General features: G+C 47.3%; 1 protein-coding gene across 1 annotated transcript in view; it reads left to right on the forward strand.

The window, feature by feature from the left end:
* The window catches only part of LOC108576523 (transcriptional regulator Myc-B-like), a 26,611-nt gene extending 16,363 nt beyond the window's left edge, over positions 1 to 10,248 (forward strand). Inside the window, exon 3 of the mRNA XM_017939534.1 lies at positions 9,353 to 10,248. Coding sequence (XP_017795023.1) covers positions 9,353 to 9,990 — 638 coding nt within the window. The 3' untranslated portion in view covers positions 9,991 to 10,248. The remainder of the gene's footprint in view (positions 1 to 9,352) is intronic.
* Positions 10,249 to 13,393: the final 3,145 nt, after the last annotated feature.

Below are 13,393 nucleotides of genomic sequence, written 5' to 3' on the forward strand. Positions count from 1 at the left end.
GGCGATCAAAGAGGGTCTTTTTCTTCTTGCCACGTGTTCGTTTTTTCCCTCCATCTCCACTGTATATTCGACGATACTTTGTATATATATTCACCATACTTTTCTGTATTCTACAGTACAATACAAAGTTTACTCCTTCGAATGGATAACAGAAATGGCAAATCCTAAAATTCTCTATACATTCTGACAAAGAATCGTTCGATTTCTCCATATCGTTTGCTACAGATAGGAGTCTTGGGATAATCGCGTTGGTTAATTAGAAATTGGAAATTGGTCAGAACCGCGCGACAGGGAATGGCAAGGAAAGAGGGATGAAGAGAGAGAGTGACGGCGGTTCACGTTCCTCCCGCACACCATAGTCCCCGACATGGCACTCCTTCCTCTCAGTTTGATCGGAGCGGCAGCTCGCCGGTTCTCTCCTTCTTATTGCATTTCTCGTTCTCCCGAGGCGGCATGCCAGTCGGTGCTCTCTCGCCTGCTCTTTCGAATCGATCGAGCGAGGAAAGAGGAACGAGGTAGCCGAAGACAGTCGACTGCGGTGAGATAGAGCAAGAAAGAGAGTGAAAGAGAGAGAGAGATGGCGAAAGGAAAGGTGGAAGGAAAGAGGCGGATGTAAGAAACGGGCGAGTAACTGGCATTTTCTGTGAGTCAATCGACCAAGGGAAAAGATGGTGGAGAGGAGAGAAGTGAAAGAGAAAGAGATGCCTTTCCACGTCTCTTCTTTTCCTCGGTCTGTGTCTATATACGCGGAAAGAAAAGGAGCTCCATTGACGGGGTGGTTGATCTGTAGTGGAAATCGTCGTCGATGTGTTTATGCGAACGTCGATGACGCGGTGTGTGCATCCCGTTCCGTGGGTAGATCTCGTCGAGTAGGCAGGGCTTAATGGTCTCTGGTCACCGGGTCGTTTCCTGGCTACTATCCCCCAGATACGTCTGCCGTATTTCGCATCTCGCGTAGGTTGTTATCCAAGGTAGTATCTCGCGGCATGCTTTCCAAGTGCATCCCGTGTACTCACGCGAACACGCGGGGCGGGTATATACAGCCCCGGGAGAAAGAGAGAGAGAGAGAGACTCGTCGTAATTGGGCTCGGCCGTTGGATAGTAACGCGTTATGCTCTGTGATTTTTTTCAACGAGCCTTTCCTCCACCCCCGTCTCTCTCACCTCTTCCTCGTCGTACTCTTGTTCTTCTTCTCGTTCTTCTCGGGGAATAGAGAAGAAGACGGTAAGCAAAAGCACACCCTCCGGCGGCTGCTTCGCCGATAGCGAAGAAAAAGATCGAGACGCGTGGGTGGTGGGTGGTGGCTGGCTGTGGCGCGTCGTTAGTTACCATTAAATCAACGAGGGTGTTCGAGTCGGTATTTAAAGTAGGAGCCGCTCGTTGGAAGAATTTAACGACTTGGCGAGCAACGAGGCAATTAGAAAATTCGTTTCATAGCTCGGAGGAGGAATGTCTCCGGCAAGGCGTATCGTCATTGGCCGATGGTATTGTCTCGAGAGGATGAAGAGAAAATCCATGGATCGTTCGGCTTCTTGCACGCAACGGCCGCCGATTTCTGTGTCCCCCGCGAACCGTTTCTCGCGTGAAACGCCGCGTTCTTCCGTGACTTTCGAGCAGAGAGAGAACATTTTGCACGCTCGCGCTCACTTTCGTAACTGGATTGGAGGAGTCGCCTGGTAGTACGAGGCATCAGCAGAGACCGGCGCGCGCGGAGCCTTGGGCACGACGAGATTTATGGCTTCGCCTCATATACGGATGTACATCGAGTGACCAGGAAGAGAAACGTGCCGTCACGTTCGCATATGTGGCTCCGCTTAAAGGGATTGTCATCTCGGGATACTTTGAACCGTGGGATTCTCGTTGGGGGTTAGAATTCAACGAAAGTAATTTCATGTCGCGCGAGCGAGCGAACAAGCGAGCACCGCTATCGAAAGGTTTTTTGCCCCGATATTATCGGCTTTCAGTCTGTCTGGCTGGCCAAGATAAAGAGTAAGAAGAGTAGATCGCATAACGAGGGATAGATAACGACGAGGGAGGGGGAGATCGCGTCGAGAATGGGTTACACTTTGAACCGTTGTTCTACTCATCGACCCCTAGATTTTACATATTTAGAATTGAACACGACATTTCGCGTTTATCTGTTTAAATGGAGTGCCTATATCTCCGTATGAGGAGCGCTCTCTCTCTCGTTCAGCCTGTTACGTGATCCCGAAGAAGTTGATGATCCATGAATGACGAATTAGCGCAACACTCGACTGAGAGTTCGCGATAGGTCACCACGAAATGCAGAGACCACGCAAGCAGATCTCTCGAAGCTACGGTTTCGTAGATTTGTCGTATCGTACGGTTATCTGTTGGAGAAGTAACGGGTCATCGAGCATACGGAGACCTACATATCGCTTCGGTGTCGGTCCTCTGTCTACGCGAAACGCTACACACCTCGCTGTAGAAAAACGCGCGTAGGGGGTATATGCTTCGGCATTTTCCTCTGCAAGCGTTTTACGTCAATGAGCGTGGTGGCGTCGATATCTCCCCGGTTGCACGAGCTCTGAATCATGAGACACAACACGGCCTTCGATGCCGGAGCAAACGTCAACTTTCTCGCCCACGGTGTCGATATAATACCGTAGCTATCTACTTTCCCCTTGGACTATGCCGCGTAATGGAATTTTAACGCCCTTCCCGTCACGCACCGACCAGATTAGTAAACGGTCCTACACATGTGTTCTATCTCTGCTCCGCGTTGTTTCTAGCTCGTCCGCCGATCGTCGTGATTGTTCGTGTAACGGAACTCACCTAACGCCTCGAACCAGGCTAAATTCCATAATTCATATACACACAGGCTCTCTCGCTAGTCCAGTTTTCTAAGCCACGCTCAGTCTCTCGAGACTTATCTCATTTATCTCCGAACAGGATCAAAGAAATTTATACACGGTACGTTCACTTCCAGACCAAGTGAACCACGCGCGTGCGTTACACGCAGGGTGTTATACACTCTGTTCTGCGCATTACGTGTTTCTCACTGGATAAAGGTGGTACACAGCCAGACCGTCTCTCGTCGAACTATCCCGCCAGAGACACGGATGCCGCGCCCTGTTCGAAGCACACAAATCGAAACGCGTGACCAGCCAAAAGTGATTTGGCTGAAATGAAAGAAAAAAAGATATGGCGGGACTCTGAACCGGCTGCCTACTTGCCGAGGGGTGAGGAGACGCGAAAAGAAGTGAGAAAGAGAGGAGATCCATCCCCTCTTCTGGTTTTTCGAAGCGTGGGTCCTCTGGGTAGGCGAGGCGACCGTTCGATATCACGAAAACTTCTCCTCCCGCCCCTCGTCCCCGCGGTCGCCTATCCCAACGAGAGAGGAGAGCCGATCGATCGCGTCGGACGTACTACTATGGCCTGCTTACACGGAGAGCACTGACCCCCAAGGTCGCTGTTACGCGGTTGCACGTGCTGCCGCGAATTGTCGTAGCCCCTCCACACCCCTCCCGGCGACCTCCTCCCTTCCTCTGGGCGGCGGGCATCGCGACGCGGCCCCGAGACTCGCAGTTTGCGCCGTACACCACCGCTCTCTCCCCATTTTCTTCTTTTCTTCACGGAGTGTGTAACCGCGGTTTCCAAGTTTCTTCTCGGCGCGAGCGTTCTCTGTGAGCTTCCTCCTCGCTCTTTGCTGCTCTGCACGCCGTTTCTTCCATTCTTGCCCTCCCTTTTCTGTCTCGCCCGTTTACGCTTCTTCCTGGTTTGCCGCTGCGAGTGCTCTCTGCTAATTTTGGACGAGTTTCGCTCGCCAAGTGGGGTAGGTTCGGAGAGGATGACGTTCCGCTTTGACGTTGATGGTTGCTGCGTTTCTGGAGTATGCAGGATGGATAGGGTGCGTAGAAGGATTGATTTGATTGAGCGATGGGAGAATTTCTGGGATATTTAAATAACGACTGTCGCGCTTGCTTCGAGATTCTGTGAACATCCCGATGCGATTATTTCCTCGTTCGTGGGAAGGATAGGAGAAGCAAGAGTAAACGTAACGATTGTAAATTGATATAAAAGAAATTCGCTGTAGTAGGATAGAAATGGACAAACCAAGTGTGACTATAAAACATAGACAAATGGATACGTAACTTCCAAGTCACACGGTGTTTTTACAAAGGTTTAACAGATGAAGTGGTACTAATCAAAAGTGACGCGAATTAGAAAGAACGCTACACTGGTTAAAAAGAATCCTAGCTGCACGTTTATCAGTTTTTGCAACCACACCAATCAGTCATTGCCCGTAGGTGGCGACGCGACAAGCGTATCGTTTATCGAACGAAGAAGCCGCCGCGCCGGTTCGATAACGAAAACATAATCGTGCATGACCCAGGCAAACATCCAGCTATACATGCAATCTCTGTGTGTGTACGTGGGGCCACGTTGTATTATTGCAAATATTAGTACAGAGTCCGCGAACGCGTTCAATTGTATATCGGTTTCCGCGTTCGCGTTACGCGGGCTTCTTTCGCGAAATGTATCGGTGAACCGTGTCCAATTAGGCGTTCGAAATGGTATCGACTTACGGTTACAGTTAGATACGGCGGAAATGAAACACGAGACACTTCTATCCTCCGCAAAATCTCCTGCCCTACGAAGCCACCCCTGTTAAGGGAGACGAGCCGAGGAAGAGTGGCAAACCGGAGGGAATCCGAATCGAAGTGAAACGAAAATAGGTGGCACGTGTGTCGGACGAGTTTTAAGCCGGCGCTATTCCAGTGGGCAAAGAGGAACGAAAGACGACGGGGGAAGTGGTTCTCTAGAGCAGTCTTTCGGTGTCCCTACTATAGTTAGTTTAGGTAGGCTCCTACCGTTATTTTTAGAAGTTTCGCGCCTTTTCGCAGTGGCTCACCGGCGATCTGGCCGCTCGCCAGTTTCGGAAAGATTCGTGCGTCTGGCCGGCGAGAGAGGAGAGAAGCCGGCACGATGAAGAAGAAACACGTGGAAGCTGCGTGTGTGGTTACGAACAGGCGAGAGAAGGATTTGCTGCATTCGTGCCCCACGTTACCTTACACACGAATGTGCGCGTGTTGGTACGTACGCGTCGGTGTGTATGTAACGCGACGTCGTCTCCCGTTTGGCTTCTTCCTCGTTCCTCGAGAGACTCTTTCCGCTTGGCCCCGTTTGCGGCTTTAAATGGACTGGACTCTCGCGACCCTCGTCGTCCGTTTAATTGATATTTCCAACGGTTGCTGTGTCGCGAGGTGGTTCGATCGCCCGGCTCTTTTTTTTATCGTATTCTTGTTCTTTGTTGAATTAGGAAGGACTAATTGGTCGTGGACGACGATAGCGATGAATCGAAAAGAGAAAGGTACATGGTATTTTTCTTGGTTTGCCGGGCATTAATTAAAAGTTCACGCTGCGATTGCAGCGGCCAGGTAAAGTGAAACCGGAAGACGTGGCGAGATATATTGCAGGCCGAGCGTGACGTGTTTCAAGATATTCTAACTAGGAATTTTTGTAATTTAAATCGACAACCAGCCGGCTGGCTGTCTGTGCGCGCGCGTGTGTTTTATATAACGAGATGTAATAATTGTAGCGAGTGATAAGAATCGACCAGGAGGGGGGAGGGTTTAATGAATCCAGACGAACGAATCGGATACGAGCGTCTGGTATGAAAGTGCGTCACGAAGAGAAAGAGAGACGGGAAGAATTATGACGGCTTGTTGGAATTAATTCGATTGTATTTGAAAGACACGAATTGGCGAACCCTTGCCCCGTTAGCGGGAAACGGGAGCCACTCTCTTTTGTTCTCGATTTCAGATTTCAGGTCAAGTTCGTTGCGCGCATGATCTCGTAACACGGCACACGCTCTCCATCCCTTTTTCCCACCTTTTCGCGCGAATAAAATTACCGGAATTAAACGAAATATCAACTGTGTACAAGTCCGGCGGGCATTAACATTGCCGCATGAAAGTGCAGCGATCGTAAAGTGAGCGGCTGCGAGTTTAGACGGGAGAAATGTTTCTAACCGTGAATCAGCTTCACGGTTCGAATCGACGATGAATTTCCCACCACCGGATTCCTTCATTAAAACTCGCCTGTTTCTCTCTCTTTCTCTCTCTCTCTCTCTCATAAAGAATCACACGAACGTATACGTCTTCTTGCAACATTGAGCGATACCTCGAGTATATTTATTAACCCTTTACGATCCGCGAGTGACTTTCACCGTTTCGTTCCAGCTAGTCCACACTCGTTTCGCCGCTCTCGGACGATATCGCGTAATTTGTTTATTTCAATCTTTAAACATTCGAACGTCACGTAAAAAATTGGAAAATGACGATACAGTTCTTGGGTCTGTAAAAAGAAATGCTATCTTTTTAAAAATTCACCAGCACCGACGATAAATAGGCAAAAATCATTAGCTCGACGTAGAACGGTACAGAGGGTTGAACGTCGTCGCGAAACGCGTGGACGTTTCGCGAAAGTCAATTGTAAACGTATTCGCGAGAGCAGAGAGAGAGCCCCGTTAATCGTAAATCGCCGGGCGAACGTAACCGGACCGGTAGACGCGAGGTTCCCTTGTCGTTGGAACGCGCGTCGAAATTGAGCGATTGTGTTCCGAACGCTGTCCTTGAGGAAAGAGTTACGATCCGTATCCGCGGCGGAGAGGAATCTGGACCAACCGGATTTCCACTGATTGTGCCAGACGCCATGGATGGCACAGTTTGCAGAAACGCCCACGGTGTCGTATGTCCCTTCGAACGCCTCCACAACGGCCACGTGGCTCCTAAAGGATATTACCACCGGCTATCGTTATGATACATCGACTGACTTTTTTGCACCCGGTTCTCCACCTATTGCCGAACTTGCACGATGGCTGACGCGGTGTTTAGTCATCGGCGAACTTCGTACTGGTTTTCACGGACGCCGAGTATCTTTCCAGATAAACGACACGTCCAGCGTATCCGGCAATGAGTTGATTCGAGAGTAGCTGTGGTTAGGGTCACCGACTGTCCGAGTAGTTTGGAACCACCCCCACGTCTTCGCGAGAAGCTCAAGTACTTTTGTGTGCTTTCGATGCGTGTGCATACATTTATGCCTCCTCCTCGTATCTCGTTATTTTCAGTTTCCGTATATTGAGGTTAAAATAACGAGAAACGAAGTCACGCTTCGACAGTTCATCCCGAGTGAGGCGCGGGCTAAATAAGGAAGAGTTCGACTCGAGAGAGACTTTTAGGAAGAAAGTTAGAAAGGGACGAGGTATTATTATCAGAACTGTGACGTAGTGCTTTGAAAATAATTACACGCGACGTAATTATTGAAAAGATACGTGTGAAATATGAACTTCGCCGACTCTAATTCGTAATTATATTAGACTGTCAAAGGGCTGTTGAGAAACAATGTCTCCCCAGAGAAGGGCAGAATATGCATAAATCTCGGGGAGGAAAGTAAGAAACTGATTTGTTGTTTCGTAACTATAGCACATCTTATTGCAAGGAAAATAAACTTGGGACACGATAAAACGAAATCGTAACGATAATTAGTCTAATTAGCAATGCGTAGGTTCTTCTCTATTTTCAATTAACTCAATTATTCGATTGTGTACGTATATACACGTACATATAACGTAGTTACATTATTCACGCACATAAATACCGTGAAACTGTAGCCACGTAACTCGCAGGGGCACACTGGTCGTTTCACTCTTCTCCCAAGTTCGTTGCGTACTTGAATTCTGTGCCACTGTTTCTCGTATGCAGCGGCAATTTCTGAGTAATTAGTTCACAGGAACGAATAATCGAAATCGCGTTGTTCGAGGGAGCACTGTATTCCCTACAAGACTATAATCGCGCAGTATAAGCGACGTTCGTCGAGGCACTCGTTCGACAGACTGGTAAACACCGACTGAGGACGTATCGTCCTGCCCGATTTCTGCACGCCGTTTACGCGCAGTTGGCTTAAGGAGAAACCTCAGGGGTGAGTCACCCCTCTCACGTGTGATATGGGTTTAACCTCTTGTCTCATAACATCGCGTGAGACTCGCGATACTTTTGCCACGCCAAACATAAGAAGCACGAGTCAGGGTCGTTGTACGTACATCGAGCCAAACATGAAGCTAACTGTCCTTTTCAGAGTGAAACTATCGCGGGTTGCTCTCGAGAGTATCTCAATCGAAATCGGTGACGAATTTCACACGAACGAATTCGTATTCACTCTTCCTCACCTTTCTTATTCGCCGCTGTAAGGAAAATTGTAAATGTATGCTAAATGTGTAAATTGATTCGAAATTTTTCAAGAAAAAAATCCGCGTATAATCGAGCATTGTAAGTTATTCACGCTTCTCTGCCATCGATTCGAATATTCGGCGGTACAGAGAACCGTGACAAGATCTCTTTGACCGGCCTTCACCCTGAATATAACAGAATAACCGAGATTGACCACAGAGCTATGCTTCTTTCGCCTCGATTGATTAACGACAATAATTAGTCGGTGTTCACGACTGACGATCATTTTTCCAGAAAGCAGAACCAATGAAAGATTTTACGTTATTCAACAATGTTGTCTCACACAGAACGTCTTCACAGTTCTTTGAAACTCGTGCTTATGAGATGCGCTCATGATTTTGCTTCTAGTTTTATTGAACTTTGGCTGGGGCAATAAGCTGGGTAATTAACTTTTTCCTGTTTATGTGTATTTTAATTAAACGCTTCGAGCAAATTGGTTTTCTTTCTCACGGGTCTGGAGTGCGTGTTTGCACATGATCTTATTAAAAGACGAGAAATCATTGCGAAACCTGTGGAAAAGATGTGAAGTCCATATCTGCGTCTCATTTTCAGTACCAGTTCGCTTTACTGAATCCATTTTGAACTTCACCACACGCGCAATTTTATTGCCTCGCAAATTGCAACGATTAAAAATACAATTAACCCTTTCGCTACGCTCATCTCTGCTTAGAAAGAAAAAAGAAAATGAAACTGTTTCGGTGGTAATACTTTTGTTCATTTATGTATCGACTAATCTGATCGAATAAACAAGCGTAAGTAAAATAATTTTGTCGATAAAATTTTCAAACAAGCCCACTTAAAATTTCTATCGAATACCTGCTATTTTAAAATGTGAATGCTACATGCCAGCTAACTACAGTTGCTCCGTAGCATCTAGTCGTAGCGAAAGGGTTAACACGATGTAACGTCGTTCTCCCTTATCAAAGCATTTACAATGAACACACAGGAGAGTAAACTGTGTTCTCCGATGTATCCCGTGAAAACACCCAAAAAAATACACATTTCAATTCGCAATCAGACGGTTCGAAATCACAGACACTACCTTCGTTGCGATCGACATCGAACAACCGTAAAGTTTCCCTCTGTTCTCGTTGTTACAGAGGAGGAAGAGATCGACGTGGTGACCTTCGAGAAGCCGTGCAGACCAGCAGCGTTACCAACGTACCCGAGCCTCGCCGACCAGCAGCACTTCCAGCTAACAGTAAACACAGCGTTCAAAGAGAAGGCACCTGGGCCGAGACCGCGCGGCAGACCTCCGTCGAATCCAGCTCGAAAGAGGGCCGCGCAGCCTGAACACAAACCGGCGAAACGAGCACGTCACAGAACCTATCAGAGACGGAACAAAGTTGGACGAAGCAGCATGACAGTGTCGTCGTCGCCGTCGATAAGGATCAACGTGTCTCCGCCTACGATTAAAATGACGACAGCCACCGCCTCGAGAAGCTCGTCGGACGACGAGCTGGACACGGAGAAGAGGAGTTTGCACAACAACATGGAACGTCAGAGGCGGATAGAGCTGCGGAACGCTTTCGAAGAGCTGCGCGTTCTCGTGCCGGCTGTCGAGTCGAAGGAGAAGGCACCTAAAGTAGCGATCCTTAGGCAATCGGCGGTCTACTGTGATATGTTAACAGAGATCGGACAGATCACCGTGGCGAAGGTGACGGATCTGAGGCGGCGGCAGGAGAAGCTCCGAGCAAGGCTCAGTCAGCTAAGGAGGAGTCTCGCCATGACGCGTTGAGGGAGAGACTCGGAAGAATCATGTCAGATTCAGCCGATCAACACGCGAAAGCAACTGCATACATTGCTCGGTACTACGTTCGAGAGTCGAATTTGTAACGAAGAGGATCGGCTTCAAATCTCCACGCTCGATGTATCGAGACGAGACGATTTTCGAATGTGCTCTTGTGCGCGAACGAGGACCACCTACGCCTGGTCGACTGTCTTCGGTCGCACGTCACAAGGGAATAGAGGAAGAACTACTTCGAAGAGCGCGTCGAGGGATATAGAAGAGAGAGAGAGAGAGAGAGAGGGTTGTTGGAAGAGAACGGAGAGGGCTTGGTCCGACGATCGAGAAGAGAAGCGCTTTTATGTCGCGGTTCTGTGATTCACGAATTCGATTGGGAGATTCGCGAAACTGTGGCCGGATTGCTATATTATGGGTGAACCGAATCTTTCGAAATCTGTTACCGTAGGAGAAAAAAGGAAATAAATATATGCACGTATGTAGAGAAGGAAGAAGAGAGGGAAAACCGAGTTTCGTTTGTTTCGAAGAAAAAAAGAGGAGCGTCGAGGAATCGACGACACAAACCGCATGCACCGAACGCATACCGAGGACAGAGTACCATACGGGCGCCAAACGTTAGAAGAAATCGAGGAGACCGATGAAAAAGAGCTTTGAAGATGATATTTATATATGTATATTTGTAGAAGAGATTCTTCGAGCGGCAAGCTGGAAAACGAGAAGAGGGGAATTAATTTGGATCGCTTTGGCCGAGTTCACTGAGAGAGAGAGAGAGGTATCTGTAAGGACGCAAAACTGGGTTCAGCTAGTTTCGAGAGAAATGATATTGACCATATTAGGTTCCGAATTGTTCTTTTTTTTTTTTTTTGTTACTGTTCGTTTCTTTTTTCTTTTGTTTTTAACACGCGTAACCAATATTATCACGGTAAAATACGGCGCTGCGAGGAAAGAGAGGAAACACGAGGCTGAATCGCGGTCGAAAAATGTCAATTCTATTTTTTATTTCGATTCTCGATCAGTGTCATCTTATCGCGTAGATTATCGACTAAGACCGGTTTCCGTCGAGCTTGGAAATGTGGCGACGTATATGTATATGTTTTAGGAAAAAAATATGTTTCAAGGCAATAGAAACGATATTCGAAGCGTTCGATGAGATCGAGAGACGACCGCACCAGAAACTAATCGCTATTTATCGTGCATTTTTCGTGCATTGTTGCACAATACAGCACGCGCGTACACGTACACACACACACAGAGACTTGCATTTAGATTATTATGTCGTGACTAATCCTCAGTTGGAAAGTCGAAATGAAAAGAAGGATCGAGAGGACGATTATAGAGAAATCTTCGACGATTCTGACTCGGCTCGAAACCGCGCGACCGATCTCATCGCCGTTTCGAATTTCCCGCGTCGAAGCGCCGCGATACCCATGGGGGAAAACGAGACTTATCACTGAACGTTGCCCGCGACGTTACGCTATCACCAGTTCCCAGCTAACTGGTCTTAGGGTGTGTATTTCAGGGCTGAACCGGTTTCCTACGTGTTTCTTTCATTTGCAGAGAAAACGAACGGGGGAAAAAAGGAAATGGAAAGAGACAGCGCGGTTCTTTTTCCAAAACTTGTATCGATAAGAAGCAACGAAGAGGAGAAAGAAAGTGCTACCGGAGGCTTGCTTTTCGCATTAATGAATTTGTATCGAACACTAAAACTAGACGAATCGGTATTCACGTTCGACAAGGTTGTCTGTGCTTGTTGAACACATCGTGTTTCTCGTTGAACGATCACCGTAGTAATAGTTCGGTCGAATCGAATTTTCCTCGGTTCATCGGACAAGTTTTGAAAATTGAACGAGGTGTAGTTATGTGAACCGTTCGAAAGAAACGTATATTCCTCGCAGTTTTTCACCGAGTCTGAAATATTTCGGGAACTAGAAACTTGCCGCATTTCGTTGCAATTAACACAGATCCGAAAAATCGACCAGCACACCGTTCCTTCCCGGAAGTAACAATCGTGTGTCTTCTTTATTCGAAACTTTCGTCAAATCGAAGAACACGTTCCGTTCGATCCACGCCGCAGAAAGGTGATTCGTGGGTGGGGGGGAAAAAAAAAGAACGCGTCCGATAATGCCATTTAGCAGCGCGAAAAGAAGAAAAAAAGAAGAAGAATACACGGGTGACTGGCTGCGATGAAGCAACAATACCTATTCACAAATCTCTTCCTTATCGAATTCCATTGTTTTCTCCATTGCAATCTCGCGCGACTTTTATTTGTTCTTAGGCGGCCTCGCTAGTAGTAGTTGTTCACCGACCGATTGATGATCGCTGTGCGATCTTTACGTTCCGAACGTGTCACGCCTTCGATAGCATGATCCAATGCGTCTATAGTAGAGTGGCTGTATTCTGGGAATCCTGTAAGTAGGTGAGAGAGCGTTATGAGTCAGAACGTGTAGGTAGAGAGAAACAGTTTTGCATCTAGTACACACGCAAACATACGTAAAACAGAGAGGTATTTCTCGCCTTCTTCTTCGCGTTTCCGTTTCCTTCCTTCTGCCGGTTTCTCGCGCGCGGAGAGAAACGCGTCCCGGGCGATCGAGAAAACGCTCCTCGATCCTCCTCTCGCGGCTGCATGAATATTCCTACTTCTGTGTATACACGCGTCCGTGCGTACGTGTATACTTTTTCTTCTTCTTAAAACGGGTGCAATAAGGGACGTCGCGAAACGAGCCTCCGTGGGGCAGATCGTTATTTTTGTTATTGAACGATCTCATCGGGGAAAGAACGCGGCTCGGCGAAGGAAGGGGACGGACAGAGCACCGAAGAAAATCTAATACGGTGTCTTTGTTTTTTTTTTTTTTCTATTATTTCGCGTTACTTCGCAACGCGAACGATCTTGATAAACGAAGCTCTTCTTCCCGACGCGTTATACGGAACTCGCGGAATTGGGAGAGGAAAGAGAGATGTCGTGATGTGTATAAACGCGAGAGAAATAATTCACACACCACCGACTTGGTATCTTCTTTGGCTTTTTTTTAGTTCGTTTTTCTTTTTTCTGTTCTTTTCGTTGGTCACGCGGTATACGTTCGCGAAGTGGGGTGATGAACACACGCTGTTTTGAACACGCGCCGCGAGGGCCCTGGTTACGCTTTTAATCGCGTGTAAATAAATGTATATATATATACACACGGACACACATATGTATATATACATTTTTTTTAATTTATAGGATGATACATATATATATATATATACACGCATACGTAAACATGCAAGCGTATATGCATATATATTGCGAATTTATATAGAAGAGGAAAAACGCGTGTGTGAATATGTGTGTGTGAAAGAACGAACGGGGGGTTGGGGGGGGGCATGGAAAGGAGGGAAGTTATAAACGCTACTAATT

Source organism: Habropoda laboriosa, unplaced genomic scaffold (genome assembly GCF_001263275.1).
Source record: "Habropoda laboriosa isolate 0110345459 unplaced genomic scaffold, ASM126327v1 scaffold411, whole genome shotgun sequence".
In the NCBI taxonomy this organism is placed as follows: Eukaryota; Metazoa; Arthropoda; class Insecta; order Hymenoptera; family Apidae; genus Habropoda; species Habropoda laboriosa.